Source organism: Pseudophryne corroboree, chromosome 2 (genome assembly GCF_028390025.1).
Source record: "Pseudophryne corroboree isolate aPseCor3 chromosome 2, aPseCor3.hap2, whole genome shotgun sequence".
Taxonomy (NCBI): Eukaryota; Metazoa; Chordata; class Amphibia; order Anura; family Myobatrachidae; genus Pseudophryne; species Pseudophryne corroboree.
In genome coordinates, this window is record NC_086445.1 from 641,102,271 (window position 1) to 641,118,830 (window position 16,560).

Below are 16,560 nucleotides of genomic sequence, written 5' to 3' on the forward strand. Positions count from 1 at the left end.
ATTAATCAAAAGTCATTGTCAAGTTGTGAAACTTTGGGTAAGAGTGTAAGCAGTCCACTGGCACCTAAATCCCTTCTTCCTCTTGTACCCAAGCTCCTGCAAGCCACACCGCCAACTCCCTCAACGTCAACTTCCTCCTCAGGAACGTCAGTAGTCTTGCAGGCCATGTCACTGTCAAGACTGAGGAGTCCTCTCCTAACCGGGATTCCTCCGGAGGATCCTTGAGTGGTACGCCTGCTGTTGGTGCCGCTGCTGTTGTTGCTGCTGGGAGTCGATCGTCATCCCAGAGGGGAAGTCAGAAGACCACTTGTACTACTTCAACTAAGCAATTGACTGTCCAGCAGTCCTTTGTGAGGAAGATGAAATATGACAGCAGTCATCCTTTTGCAAGCGGATAACTAAGGCCTTGACAGCTATGTTGGTGTTAGACGTGCATCCGGCATCTGCCATTAGTTCCGTGGGTACTGTGTCCCCGGTATCAAATCCCATCTAGGTTTCACTTCACTAGGCTGCGATACAGAGAATGTACAGAGACATCAGAAAAAGTGTCCTCAGTGTCCTACAAAATGCAGTTGTACCCACTGTACACTTAACCACAGACATGTGGACAAGTGGAACAGGGCAGACTAAGGACTATATGACTGTGACAGCCCACTGGGTAGATGAATGGCCTCCCGCAGCAACAACAGCAGCAGCACCAGTAGCAGCATCTCGCAAACGGCAACTCATTCCTAGGCAGGCTACGCTATGTATCACCGCTTTCCGTAAGAGGCACATCACCGACAACCTCTTACGGAAACTGAGGGACATCATTGCACAATGGCTTACCCCAATTGGAGTCTCCTGGGGATTTGTGATATCGGACAACGCCACCAATATTGTGCGTGCATTACATCTGGGCGAATTCCAGCACATCCCATGTTTTGCACATACAATTAATTTGGTGGTACAGAAGTTTTTGAAAAATGACAGGGGTGTGCAGGAGATACTGTCAATGGGTCGAAAAATTGCGGGCCACTTTCGGCATTTAGCCACTGCGTGCCAAAGACTGGAGCGCAGTGGAGAATGATTTCCAGCTTGTGCAAGGTTCTCCAATCCTCTGAACTTGCAACACGTGAAGTCTGTTCAGACACTGCCAGCTTGAGTCAGGTCATTCCCCTCATCAGGCTTTTGCAGAAGCAGCTGGAGAAATTGAAGGAGGAGCTAAGACGGAGCGATTCCGCAAAGTATGTGGGACTTGTGGATGGAGACCTTCATTAGCTTTGCCAGAATTCAAGAGTGGTCAATCTGTTGAAATCAGAGCACTACATTTTGGCCACCGTGCTCAATCCTAGGTTTAAAGCCTATGTTGTATCTATCTTTCTGGCAAACACAAGTCTGCAGAGGTGCAAAGACCTGCTGGTGAGAAAATTGTCAACTCAAGCGGAAGTGACATGTCAACAGCTACTCCTTCATTTTCTCCCGCAACTGTGGCTGCGAGGAAAAGGATAAGATTTCCTAGCCCACCCGCTGGCGGTGATGCAAGGCAGTCAGGAGCAAGTGCTGACATCTGGTCTGGACTGAAGAACCTGCCAACGATTACTGACATATCTATTTTCACTGCACAGTGTGTACTCCGAAAGAGTGTTTAGTGCAGCCGGTAACCTTGTCAGCCATCATTACTTCCACAAAATGTGGAGAAGATGATGTTCATCAAAATGAATTATTAATTCCTCCAGGAAGACCTTTACCAGTAATTGCCTTTAGAAAGTACACAGGGACCTGTGATGGTGGATTCCAGTGGGGATGAATTAATACTATGTGAGGAGGAGGATGTACACAGTAAAAGGGGTGAGGAATCGGAGGATGAGGTCAACATCTTGCCTCTGTAGAGCCAGTTTGTGCAAGGAGAGATTGAGTGCTTCTTTTTTGCTGGGAGCCCAAACAAACCAGTCATTTCAGCCACAGTCGTGTGGCAGACCCTGCCGGTGAAATGATTGGTTTGTTAAAGTGTGCATGTCCTGTTTATACAACATAAGAGTGGGTGGGAGGGCCCAAGGACAATTCCATCTTGCACCTCTTTTTCTTCTTATCATCATGTGCTATTTGGGGCCTAGTTTTTTTTAAGTGCCATCCTGTCTGCCACTGCAGTGCCACTTCTATATGGGCCAGGTGTTTGTGCCGCACACTTGTATCGCTTAGCTTAGTCATACAACTACCTCATTGCACCTCTTTTACTTCTTTGCATGATGTGGTGTTTGGGGCTTAGTTTTTTTAAGTGCCATCCTGTCTGCAACTGCAGTGCCACTCTTAGATGGGCCAGGTGTTTGTGCCGCACACTTGTGTCACTTAGCTTAGTCATACAGCTACCTCATTGCACCTCTTTTTCTTCTTTGCATGATGTGCTGTTTGGGGACTATTTTTTAAATCTGCCTTCCTGTCTGCCACTGCAGTGCCACTCCTAGAGGGGCCAGGTATTTGTGCCGCACACTTGTGTCACTTAGCTTAGTCATACAGCCACCTCGGTGCAACCTTTTGGCCTAAAAACAATATTGTAAGGCGTGAGGAGTTCAGAATAGACTGGAAATGAGTGGAAATTAATGTTATTGAGGTTAATAATCCCGTAGGAGCAAGATTACCCCCAAATTCTGTGATTTTAGCGTTTTTTATGTTTTTTTTTTTCAAAATTCAGATTCAAAACCAAAACACGAAAGGGTGGTTTTGGCAAAACCAATCCAAAACCAAAATACGAGCGGGGAATTAGAACCAAAACACAAAACACGAAAAATTGCCCGCCGCACATCTCTACTCAAAAGCTGGGACTTTCCCCTTTCGGTGGACACTGGCAGCTTGTCTCTGCTACGTCAGTCCTGAAAGTTGGGATGCTCTAGTTTTTTATCCCATTGAAAACTAAAAATCACTTACGCAGAACTGGAGATATCTGCAGTCAAGCAAGCTGCCCTCCCACCGGAAAATTATGAACCTACTTCACTATCCACCCCTCCCCTGCGTATTAAACACCCCCTACCACCCTGGAAGTCATGTACCGGGGACCCTTCATCCAGCCCAATGACCCCTTCTACAGTTTAGCGTTCTCCCTCCCGCCCCATCTCCCACCTTCTGTGCAGTAAAGGAGTAATTAGCAGAAATTACTACTCCAGGTCCTTCATGCTGATCTAAAGGTAGAACACCCCCTACCGCCCGCAGGACATCAAAGCTGCCACTGATAGCACCACCCACCCCTACCGCTGGAGGATGGGTATGGACCCCAGTGCATTGCTTTGCCCAGGTGCCTACACTGCTGTTAAGACGGCCCTGAGTCTGATCCCTATATACTTTATCAAACTAAAAAAGCAAAGCTATTCAAAGTTCGCACTGTGTTACACCATCTGTATACCGCTTTATGCATATAGAGGCATATTTGTGTAGCAAGGGCCAGTGTACTCATGCAGTCACTGGCACTGCTACTAGCAATCATGTACCTCCTCACCTGGGACGGCCAGGCACCGCCCCATGGGGCCAAAGGTGGCGCTGGCTTCGGGCAGCACTGGGGACCGGGCCTGGTCCAGGCTCCCCCTGCCCAGCCGGTTGCAGAGTTCGGCAGCGGGTGCGGGGGCGGCGGTGAATCTCCGCCGCCGCTCCACGCAGGTGATGGCGGCAAGCCTGCATCCTCCGGGACTCAGGCCCCGCCAATCACAGCGCAGCTTTTTGAATTTGGCGCCAGCTGTGAGCCAATCACGGCTCGCAAGCTGGCGGCCAATCAGGAGTGGCGGCGGCAAGCCAATCCCGGCTCGCCGCGTCATAGCCCCGCCCCCTGGCTCTGGCTTGTATTAGCCAGCGCCGGGCGCAAGGGCTCAGTTCGGCGGCGGAGAAGGAGCAGAGAAGAGCTCCTGAAGATTGAAGAAGGAAGACGGCGCCGGAAGTCCCGGAGGGCGGCGGTAATTGCAAAAGAGCTGAGACACGCCGCCGCCCGCCGGGTGAAGTACAAAGAGCCGATGCCTGTCGGTGAAGACGTCGGAAGCCCTGGGACAGTGGTGTGCAACGCAAAAGAGCTTGCACTGGCCACCGCTGCCTAGGCAAAGACTCCAGGAAGCCCGGAGGTGGTGGGAGCTATCCCGCCTCTGGCGAAGACAACGCGGTGGGCGTGGCTGGACCAGTCTTGGTCCAGCCGCGGCCCTTAGGATGGGAAAGTCCAGGTGGTGCCCCCCTCCCCCTAGACCACCAGGGATTCGGGCACTAGGCCTGTGGGCAAAACAGGCACAGGCCTGAGGCACCATAGGCGGGCACTAGGCCCGTGGGCAAACCAGGCACAGGCCTGAGGCAACATAGGCGGGCACTAGACCCGGAGTAAGCAAGTGGGCATTAGGCCCGATAGTCTCACACCTAGGCGGGCGTTAGGCCATCAGGTACAGGGTTAGGTAGGCGGGCAGCAGGCCAATGCAAGTCCCCCAGATAGGCAGCAATAGGCCGGGGTATCCAGGGCAAGGAAGCCCAAAGCTATTGTGGGGATGGTAAGTCAGCGGTAGGCCGTGGTATCTCTTGATTCAGCGCTAGGCCGCAGGTGGGGTAAGTCGGCGCTACAGCGCAGGTGTGGTAAGTCGGCGCTAGGCCGCGGGTTGCGTAAGTCGGCGCTACGTCGCAGGTGTGGTAAGTCGGCACTAAGCCGCAGGTTGCTTAAGTCGGCGCTAGGCCGCGGGTCACATAAGTTGGCGCTACGTCGCATGTGTGATGAGTTCTCAGTTTTCCCCACAGCCAGGCCCCCATGAAAGGTAGGCTGTCGGAAGTACGCGTTGGTGAGTACCACAAGGTCGAAACAGTATTACGGTATCGTGTGATAACCTCTGTATAAGTGTCTCTCCATCATAAAGCGTAAGCAGCGCCACGTCCCGTGGGCTGTGTTGTGTGTTCTCTTACAGGAGCAAAGAAGAAGGGCCAGTCGTCTGGCAGGAATCCGAGGATACAGCTGGTGAGCGGAATTGTGTTTCGTGTGTTGTCTGTGGTGTATGTTGCCCCTTCCCCTACCTCCCCTTTGGGCGTTTTCATTCAGGGTCGCGCCTGGTGCTTTGCACCACTACGGGAGCACCCAGTCTGAGGCCGCAAGTGCCAATGATGACCATTCATTGAATCCAGTGTAGGTCACCCCTGCATAGTGTGTCCCCCATTCTTTTCAGGTCGCCCCAGGAAGTTCTCCTCCGTGTGTGGACGTGTGCCAGTATCGTCGGAGTTGTCTCGACGGACTGAAGGTGGAGGACGGGAGCCGAGAGGTACGTAGGCCTGGTAAGTGAGCGCGCCATATCCTTTCTGTAGGGCCCCACCCCCGTGCCTCTTACATTTGGATGAAAGCAATCTTATGTCCATCCAGCTCCTGAGTCAGTTTCACAAAAGGAGTTTTTCACAAATGTGAAAGCTCCTCCGATGTGGCTAGGATGTAACTCTCCGTGACAGCAGTTCTCACTACCCCTGTTCCTGCCAGTTACATAGTGAATATACAGTGATCCTGTAAAAAAATGGTTATCCCAGCTGTGATGTACAGTACAATGAAATGTGTTATTTAATACATATGCCCCTTACAGTCTTAATTGCAGCAATAGGGGGATGGGAAATGATACTTCTGTTATAAAAAAATATTGTATTTGTAATTACAAAAAACCTTTTGCTTTAACTTTGGGCAGAGGCAAAGTAATACAATAAAGAAAACCCATTTGAATTTTTTTTAAATTGTCCCATGAAATATTCATGGCCACTAAATTTGACCAGTTCACTGTCAGAATTTGTCCTTATGGATTCTCAGTCCTTCCCCAACTGCCAGTCATAGACAGTGGGATAGGTGCAGCAAAAGCAGAACTCTGAAACTGTCATATTAAAGGGTTACACCACTCCAAATTCGCCTGAGACACCATGATTGCAGGACACTAAGGGGTATATGCAATTGTGGTCGAATTCCCGAAATTGTCGAAAAACGGGACTTTTTCGCCCCCAAAAAAAATCGACAATGCAATTCAGTACTTTCCGTCAAAAAAACGGACTTTCAAAATTCGACTTTTTGAAATTCGACATTTGTCAAATTCGACTTTTCTGCAATGGTACAAATGCGGCAATTCGACAAAAGTATATTCAATTGAAGTTTGGAAATTCGACAACAGTGCTTTTAGACAGTAAATTCGTCATTTTCAATCCGCCACACTTTGGTGGGTGAATCTAATAAAAAAAATTTAAAACATGTTTTTTTGGGGTGTTTTTTTTATTGGTAATAGCATATCTATTTATATTAGAAGGGATTAGGTACTTGGTTTGTCTTTTTGGGAGGCACAAGTATTATTTATATATTTTTAAAAATATCTTTTATTTTTTTTAGATGGAATGGTAAAATCCCGGAAAAAAATGGCGTGGGGTCCCCCCTCCAAAGCATAACCAGCCTCGGGCTCTTCGAGCCGGTCCTGGTTCTAAAAATCCGGGGGGAAAATGGACAGGGGATCCCCCGTATTTTTAAAACCAGCACCGGGCTCTGCGCCTGGTGCTGGTGCAAAAAATACGGGGGACAAAAAGAGTAGGGGTCCCCAGTATTTTTTACACCAGCATCGGGCTCCACTAGCTGGACAGATAATGCCACAGCCGGGGGTCACTTTTATACAGCGCCCTGCGGCCGTGGCATTAAATATCCAACTAGTCACCCCTGGCCGGGGTACCCTGGGGGAGTGGGGACCCCTTCAATCAAGGGGTCCCCCCCAGCCACCCAAGGACCAGGGGTGAAGCCCGAGGCTGTCCCCCCCATCCAAGGGCTGCGGATGGGAGGCTGATAGCCTTGAGAAAATGTAAAGAATATTGGTTTTTCCTGTAGTACTACAAGTCCCAGCAAGCCTCCCCCGCAAGCTGGTACTTGGAGAACCACAAGTACCAGCATGCGGGAGAAAAACGGGCACGCTGGTACCTGTAGTACTACTGGAAAAAAATACCCAAATAAAAACAGGAGACACACACCTTGAGAGTAAAACTTTATTGCACACCTGCCGACACACACATACTTACCTATGTTGACCCGCCGACTGCCACGTCTCCTGATCCGACGATCCGGGGTACCTGTGAATCAAATTATACTCACCTCAATCCAGTGTCCAGATATAAATCCTCGTACTTGGCAAAAAAACAAACCGCATACCCGGACCACGGACTGAAAGGGGTCCCATGTTTACACATGAGACTCCTTTCCCCGAATGCCGGGACACCACGTGACTCCTGTCACCGAGGTCCCTTCAGCCAATCAGGAAGCGCTACTTCGTTGCACTCACCTGATTGGCTGTATGCGCGTGTGACCTCAGACAGCGCATCGCAAAGCCTCTCCATTACTTTCAATGGTGGGAACTTTGCGGGTAGCGGTGGGGTTACCCTCGGTCAGCCGCTGACCGCGGGTGACCTCACCGCTGACGCAAAGTTCCCACCATTGAGTATAATGGAGAGGCTTTGCGAGGCGCTGTCTGACAGCTCAGATGTACAGCCAATCAGCAGAGTGCCAGGACGTTGCGCTCGCTGATTGGCAGAAGGGACCTCGGTGACAGCAGTCACGTGGGGTCCCGGCATTCGGGGAAAGGGGTCTCATGTGTAAACATGGGACCCCTTTCAGTCCGCTGGTTCGGGTGTTCGTTTATTTGTTTTGCCAAGTACGAGGATTTATATCTGGACACTGGATTGAGGTGAGTATAATTTGATTTACAGGTACCCCGGATCGTCGGATCAGGAGACGTGGCAGTCGGCGGGTCAACATAGGTAAGTATGTGTGTGTCGGCAGGTGTGCAATAAAGTTTTACTCTCAAGGTGTGTGTCTCCTGTTTTTATTTGGGTATTTTTTTCCAGTAGTACTACAGGTATCAGTGGGCCCGTTTTTCTCCCGCATGCTGGTACTTGTGGTTCTCCAAGTACCAGCTTGCGGGGGAGGCTTGCTGGGACTTGTAGTACTACAGGAAAAAACAATATTCTTTACATTTTCTCAAGGCTATCAGCCTCTTATCCGCAGCCCTTGGATGGGGGGGACAGCCTCGGGCTTTACCCCTGGCCCTTGGGTGGCTGTGGGGGGGGACCCCTTGATTGAAGGGGTACCCACTCCCCCAGGGTACCCCGGCCAGGGGTGACTAGTTGGATATTTAATGCCACGGCCGCAGGGCACTGTATAAAAGTGACCCCCGGCTGTGGCATTATCTGTCCAGCTAGTGGAGCCCGATGCTGGTGTAAAAAATACGGGGGACCCCTACTCTTTTTGTCCCCCGTATTTTTTGCACCAGTACCAGGCGCAGAGCCCGGTGCTGGTTTTAAAAATACGGGGGATCCCCTGTCCATTTTCCCCCCGGATTTTTAGAACCAGGACCAGCGAAGAGCCCGAGGCTGGTTATGCTTTGGAGGGGGGGGACCCCACGCCATTTTTTTCAGAGTTTTTCCCCGTTTTTACACGTTTTTAAAAAAACGGAACAAATCCGTCAAATCGGACGTTTTTCGGCAGCGGGACTGTCGAATCCGTTTTTTATTGCATATGGTCAATTTCGGCACCCACTTGCCGAAATTAGACTGTCGAATTGTGTCGAATTGAAAAACGGACGATAATTTGCCGCGATTCGCCGCTAATTGCATATACCCCTAAGTATACTGTTTTACTTTGGTTAGGAGAATATTTATTGCAGAATTTTTATTGGAAATTGGGTTTAAATATTCCCTTACCTTAGCTGTTGTAGGTATTCCTTCCCCCTTTGCTTTCTGTTCTAATTTCTTTGCCAATAACAGCTTTTCTTCCTCTGATTTATCTGGGTTTGCTCTAAAATGATGACAAAGCAATGCCTACTTAAATTAATCTTACATACAGACAATGGTGCAAGTAGAAAAAATGTGGTACGGGCACTGTGTGGTACGGGGGAGGGGCAGATACACATATGACCCCAATAGTGCCAGATACACGTTGCCCCACAGTGCCAGATATATATTGCCCCACAGTGCCAGATATACATTGCTCCACAGTGCCAGATATACATTGCCTCACTGTGCCAGATACAGAAATGCCCCCAGAGTGCCAGATACACAATGTCTCACAGTGCCAGATACACATTGCCCCACAGTGCCAGATACACAAATGCCCCCACTGTGTCAGATATACATTGCCCCCCAGTGCCAGATACAGAACTGCACCCACAGTGCCAGATATGCCCCCAGTGCCAGATACAGAAATGCCCCCAGTGCCAGATACACATGTCCCCCCAGTGCCAGATATGCCCCCAGTGCCAGATACACATGTCCCCCAGTGCCAGATATGCCCCCAGTGCCAGATACACATGTCCTCCCCATTGCCAGATATGCCCCCAGTGCCAGATATCCCCCATTGCCAGATATGCCCCCAGTGCCAGGTATACATGCCCCCCCAGTGCCAGATACACATATTCCCGCAGTGCCACATATGCCCCGAGTGCCAGATACACATGTCCCCGCAGTGCCACATATGCCCCCAGTGCCAGATACACATGTCCCCCCTTTGCCAGATATGCCCCCATTGCCAGATATGCCCCCAGTGCCAGGTATACATGCCCCCAGTGCCAGGTACACCCCATGAAGCTCCCCCCCCCTGCTGCTCACCGCTGCTGCTGCCGTTGCTGTCTCCCGTGTGTGAGGGGAGGAGAGCGCAGCCTGCGCCTCTCCTTCCCCTCAGTGTCCGGCGGGTGCAGGTGGCTCAGTTCGATTCAGCGCCGATCCATGAGCCAATCAAAGCTCGCGGTCCGGCAGCCTTGGCTGCCGGTCCGTGAGCTCTGATTGGCTCACGGGCGGCGCTGAATTAAACGAAGACACTGAGGGGCAGGAGAGGCGCAGGCTGCGCTCTCCTCCCCTTACATCAGCGGCAGTGCGGCGGTGAGCGTCGGGAAGCGGCGGGGAGGTGCAGAGGGAGGGAGGGACGGGGAGCAGCAAGGTGCGGCGGCCCGTCGGTGTGGGTACGGTGTACCCACGGCTAAATTCTTAAGGGTACGCCGTACCCACCCGTACCCGCACACTTGCACCGCTGCATACAGACATGTTTGAAAGTCCAAAAAGCACAATTACAGGAAGCTTATATGTACTATAAAAACAAATATTTCATCATGTTTACATCATTTTGTGGAGACAATGGGGTCTATTTACAAAGCCTTAAATGGAGATAAAGGGGGATATGTACTAAGCAGTGATAAACGGGAGAAGTGTGCCAGTGGAGAAGTTGCCCATGGCAACCAATCAGCTGCTCTGTATATTTTTATAGTATGCAAATTATAAATGTTAAGTCAATGCTGATTGGTCACTTCTCTAGTCTTTTCACTGCTTAGTACATCCCCCCCAAAGTGGACAGAGATAAAGCGCTTGCCAACCAGCTCCTAACTGTCATTTTTTTAACACAGCCTGTGACATGGCAGTTAGATGCTGATTGGCTGGTACTTTATCTCTGTCCACTTTATGTCCATCCAAGGAATAGTAAATAGACCCTTATATCACACAACATCAAAGGTTAGATCACAGATGGCTGTCACACAAAACTAATGTTAATTTAAACATCCACAATAAGGGATACTTATCCCATGAGATTAAGAGGTATATTCAATTAGGGTTGGATCCATTCCGACATGCATTTGTCGGAATGGATCCGACAACCCCTATTCAATCCCATCTCAATTCGACTTTAAAAAAAGTCGAATTGAGATGAGGCCTGTGAGCGGAGGAGAGGGGGGAGACCAGTGGGGAGAGAGCAGCGCTGCAGAAGGATGTCTCGCCGCCAGACCTCACGGCAGTGTCCACCCGGCTCCAGCAAGCGTGACCTCACTGGAGCCGGGTGGATGCAGCCGTGAGCGGCGCGGCTGTGCCACATCCTCCTGCAGCACTGTGCTGTAGCGCTGCTCTCCCCCGTCTCCCCGCGGCTCTCCCCCCTCTCCTCCTCTAAGGTCCCTCATCTCAGTCCAACATTTTTTTATGTCGGACTGAGATGGTAGGAAACAGGGCCAAATTTTGGCCCCGTTTCACTCAAAAGTAATACCGCCGATTCACGTACTATTCGACAAGTCGAATTCCCCGACTTGTCGAATAAAAATAGCTGGGACTGAATAGGTCGAATCATGATTCGACTTTAAAAAGTCAAAAACTGACGTCTTTCGGTACAGACGGCAGCTTTCGACCCTAATTGAATATATCCCATAGTGTTCCATTTCTCAGACAGCATCAACCTAGGTATGTTAGATAGTGGGATCTTATCTCCCCTAGTGGACACCGACATGCCTCTTTTAACTTTGTGGTTTGAATGAATTAAACTGTGCATTTCATAAACCATAAGGGGCTGACTTAAATGTGAATTTGTGCATATCATGTAAAATTGGCTGTGCATGCTCACAAGTATATTGGGCTGTACTTATCTAGCAGTGGCATCCCATTGCACTTTCACAGTCAGATTGGGACACTGAGCATTTTCAGATGCTTAAGTTATTTTTGGCTACGTGTCTTTGAAATACATTCATTACCAAGAATAAATTCTCAGGGCCGTCTTTACGTATGGGCTCAATGAGCTCTTGCACAAGGTCCCTAGGAGTATAAGGGACCTAGTAGGATGGCTGAGGGTCTCCTCTTTCCAGGGGTACCAATTTTTTTTAAATCGGCCCTGGGGAACCGGAGATATCAGACTTTAAAGCAGTGGTCCCGATCCGAGTCTGTTAATTGCTCTTCCTAGCCAGATATCTTGGGATATCTCCCCTTTTGGTGGACACTGGCAGCTTGTCTCTACTATGCCCAGAACCAGAGATATCAGCCTTCCAGCAGCTGGTCCTTGCTCCAGCTCCACACACCTAATATGCAGTTTTAGATTTTCGTTGGTGAATTGCTCTGGCTCCTGAACTCTGATCCCCAAGTCACCAATATCTCCTGAAAGGTGGGACTCTCTAGTTTTTTTTATCCCATTCAAAGCTAAGAAATATATTTTCAGGAACTTGAGATATCTGCAGTCAATCAAGCTGCCCTCCCACTGGAAAATGATAAATATTAAGCCCACTCCACTATCCACCTCTCCCCTACATATTAAACACCCCCTACCACCCTGGAATTCATGTACCAGGGCCCCTTCATTCAGCCCAATGCCCCTTCTACAGTTTAGCCCCATCTGTGCAGTAAAGGAGTAATTAGCAGAAATTACTACTCCAGGTCCTACATGCTGAGCAGAAGATAGAACACCACCCGCGGGACATTAAAGCTGCCTCTGATAGCACCCCCCACCCCTTCCACTGGAGGATGGGTAGGGGGCCCAATGTATTGCTGTGCCCAGGGGCCTACACTGATGTTAAGATGGCCCTGTAAATTCTGTGTCTAAAGAAAGTCACTGTAGTTCTCAAGTTTATGATAATTGCCTCCTGACATATCTACTGTATATACTTCATTTATGGTTACCCATCTCTTATGGTGTGTAAAGCAAAATATAGATAAGGAAATGTAAGGCTACAAGTACATATTTGTGCCTATGTAAATAGGCATCTTTTGCATTCAAATCTAAATCACTCTGTAAACATACACGTTACTATTACAAAATTGTTACGTACACAGAGCCTAATTCAGTAAAGATTGCAAATTCTGCTAATTAGCAGAATTTCCAATCCTTTGGATCACCTGCTGGGGGCCGCCCATCGCTGGGCAAGGCCGCCCAGCATGCTGACTGGCGCCTCCACCCGTTCAACAAGCAGAAATTGGGAAGGCATTGCAATTTCGCTTGTTAGCAAAAACTGAGGAAGCCTCCTGCCTGCACAGCTTAGCTGCGCCCGCAGGAGGCCCGCCTCCATGTTTTCGCTAGGGGCGGCTGCATGTGACATCACACAGCCGCCGTGATCACGCTCCCAACACTGCCCCGTGTGGCTGCCTCCACCCCCCATTCACTCCGCACCGCCCCCGCAACGCTCTCCGCCCTGGAAACGGAGCATTGGTGCCCCCCCGCCAGCGACCGCCTCTGCCTGATTGACATGCAGAGGCGATTGCATTTTCTGCGCCCCCTCCCCCCGCAGAAAGTGCAGGTGCATGTGCAGGATGGGCACTGCGCATATGCCTGTGGGGCGATCGTAAAAATTCCACTTGGATTGCTATTTGCGATCCAACCTGAATTAGCCCCACTGTGAGAAGATGGGCATATGCCAATTTGTTGTTGCATACATCAGTAGCATGATTGTTGCTTATCGTTGACTTCTGACCTGGGGTTGCAGAGGACTACCTTGGGAAGGAAAGTTAGTGCAAATCGGAAGGTGTTATGGCGCTTGTGATCCCAATTTGAACCCGATGCGCGGTCCCATGGGGTTGGTATCGCAAGGCTAGATAGACTGTGTAGGCAAGTCAATCTTGACTATCGAGTGTACTATCTAGTACAAAGTACTGTATAGTCAAACTTGGCACTTAGTCAAAAATCATACAGTTAAAATCGAAAGTACAGATAGTCAAAATCGGTGCTTCTGGGCTCTGGGGGGAGTTCAAGGGAAATTGCATAGTCAAAATCGGGCATAGCAAGGATCTCACCGTGTGTATGCACCTTAAGAGGTTATCCATAAAATGGCAACATACTGTAGCTAGTAGAGGATGTTTCCCCAGATACAACTTTTAGCAAACAAGTGATGTCATCCTCCAGCTTCCCCACTCCCCTGCTGGTCGCAGCGGTGGTGAGGCGCTATGACATCGGAAGTCGCGGACAGCCGTTTGCCATACTCAGGCTGAAGAATCCCGCAGCAATTGGAAAGTAGGGACAGTTAGGTGGACAACTTCCGGAGAAGCTCATATGGTATACCACCCAATTGCTCCAAAAAGAGCTTTAAACACATTGTTGTTTTCTATTATAACAAATTCTATTTTACAGGTGCCACGGTCAAAATAGCGCTCGTTTTTTCCCTATCATTATTTTAGTATCATCTGAATATATTAAAGGGCCACTGATGATCACTGGGTAAGTGTGTGGGGAAGGGGGTTAGTGGGGCCTAGTTGTGACAGTGAGGTGATTAATCAAGGTATTTTTCACAAAAAATACCCCGATAAGACTGCGGAGTCGCATCACAGGAAAAGAGTTTTGTCGCAAGCTCTGTCCCTGCATGCGATTATTGATACATCCATACGATGAAATCAATAATCACATTGCTGACTGGGTCAGTTTTATCACCTCACATTCACATTCTCATATGTGGATGGTGATAAATCAGTCCCTAAGTGCAGTGACCAATATCAAGAATATCAAGTATTTCTAAAGGGAGATTCCAAATGTTTAATGTTAGAGAGAGCATGGCCAGCCATGAAGAAGTCATAATTTGCAGTCTGCTACATACTAAATGCAGTCTATGTAATACATCAGACATATACAAGGTTATCAATCACAGTAAGTTGTGAGATGCGGCAATAGGGCTAGCCTGTCTGGGCTAAATGTTATTTTGCAGATGTGGTCACCATTCACCAATCCATGTCCAATGCTCTGCGGAACTTTAGAGTAATTCCCAGGAGTCTGGCAGAGTGGCAGGAGAACCTGGACATATACTGTATGTACATGAGAGTCTCTTTATACACTGGATAGTGTCTGTAATTAATAATTAACAATGTTGATGGTCTATAGCAGGTTTGTGTGCTAATATGCAGAATATATTATTTAAAATCAGAGCAAAGATTGATTTGAGCAAAATGCTTTGTTCACCTTTTGGGCATCTTACCTTGCTAACTTTTTGCGTTTACGTTCTTCTGACTTAGCTTTCTGTGCAGAAGTAAGATTCTCGGCCTCAGCAAGGTTGTCAACAGCAATAGCAAGAAACACATTCAGTAAAATGTCTATATTTTGCTAAGGAAATATTGCACAGGAAAACCTTAATATGCCCACAGTAAGCTATAAAATATGTAAGCAACTTTTTATTCATGCTGTCTAAAGTTTTAGAGTTCTTTTTACAAAATGCTTCCTACTCCATTTAAATAAAGGTTAAATTGGTGTTAAAGCATTTTGCCACCAGGTTAATATACAATAAAGCATGTGCAGTATGCCTAAATAATGTATGGTACAGTATATCTGCAAATATCTTGTCATCAATATACAGTATCATATACAGGCCTTGCATGTATAGTAAATAAGCAAGAAAAGTAAATAGCAAACAACATTTTCAAATATACAAATATGCAGGTCACAAATCAATAGTACAGTAAACAGTGGCATCACAAGGGGGGTGCGGCCCGCTCCCGGGTGTCACCCGCCGAGGGGTGACACCAAAATGCCGGCTCCTGCAGAGTGACAGAAGCCGAGTGCTGCACTGTTATATTATGTGCAGCACTCGGCTCCTGTCACTGTGTAGGAGCCAGCACTGCAGGGACAGCACCTCCCGTGAGTCAGCCCTCACCTCCCACACCCCCCAGTGAAAAAAAAAACGGGTGTGGACGCGAAGCCCCGCCTCTCCATAAAGCCCCGCCCCCTTTGCGTGCCTGCAATGGTCTAAAAACGGGTTCCGCCCGCGAAGCTCCGCCCCTCTATGCAAGCCACGCCCATTCCCGTGAAACCCTACCCCCTTTATCCTCGCTGCCGCACCGGGTGTCACAGAGGTGAGTGACGCCTCTGACAGTAAATTAAAGTACTACAATAAACATATAGGGTTTGGTGCTGAGTGGAGCGCATGCTTCTGGAGCATATCTTAAATGTTTTCTCACTGTGCAGTCTCTGAAACCAAACTTATGCAACTATGTGTGATGCAGATTCTAAAGTATCTCAATCACATCTCCATTTATGACTGAAGAGGGGGAGTTGGGCTTTCTCTTGTAGGTACAGGTCACTGAGGGCGTCCTTAGCAGAATAGGATGAAAGTGTAAATACACCTGTTGCACCAAGTATAGGGCAAAAATCATGATAACAAAGTATAGAATCATGATGGCTAGTAGCGAACCAAGTGAATGGATATGGGCAAGCACATAACAAGGTGTTAATAACTATACATATAGGTGAATATGTACATTTGTTTCTGTGCACATAATTTGTAGGATCAATAGTATTTTCTGTTTTGAGTTAACAAAAATTGCACTCCAATCTAATGCTGTAAGGATACAATTCCCGCAGACAAATAGTATGATAAAGTAGATACAAACGGACATCCCTGGAAAGGAAGGGCCACCATATGCCATGATTCCATTATACATTACAGAATTCCAGTCCTCTCCAGTCAAAACCTGTAAGAAAAACAAAATCATCTTATAAAACCATTCTCTACCATAGCATACTGTATACTGGCACAGTACACAAATGGGAAACCTTTTCTCTTCAAATCTAAACTATTAAGACTAGTCATGGTACTTTCAATCACTTTTTTGTTCATTGTATTCAGTACCTCTGTACTCAGTTACATACATACAGTGTTCATGTCATGACCACATTTTACTATACTGCTAAAAAGATATACAAGGTGGTGCTGTGCATGCTAAAATATAGAATATGGCAATTTTTAGATACACGCCCAAAATACTGTGACTAAAAGGATTGTCCGCTATTTTTATCCTGACAATCTTTGCTAATTGGAAGTAAAAAATGTTTTCTTTGTTTCAGTGGAAGGTATCACAAAATAATGGATA

The 16,560-nt window shown here is 48.2% G+C and overlaps 1 protein-coding gene across 2 annotated transcripts in view; it reads right to left on the reverse strand.

Moving 5' to 3' along the window:
* Positions 1-16,560, reverse strand: part of CACNA1S (calcium voltage-gated channel subunit alpha1 S) — a 515,698-nt gene that overhangs the window by 281,668 nt on the left and 217,470 nt on the right. For both annotated transcript variants that reach the window (XM_063954963.1, XM_063954964.1), the window contains 3 exons: positions 16,041-16,161; positions 14,673-14,787; positions 8,683-8,776 (listed from right to left, as the gene is read on the reverse strand). In XM_063954963.1, coding sequence (XP_063811033.1) covers positions 8,683-8,776; positions 14,673-14,787; positions 16,041-16,161 — 330 coding nt within the window. The remainder of the gene's footprint in view (positions 1-8,682; positions 8,777-14,672; positions 14,788-16,040; positions 16,162-16,560) is intronic.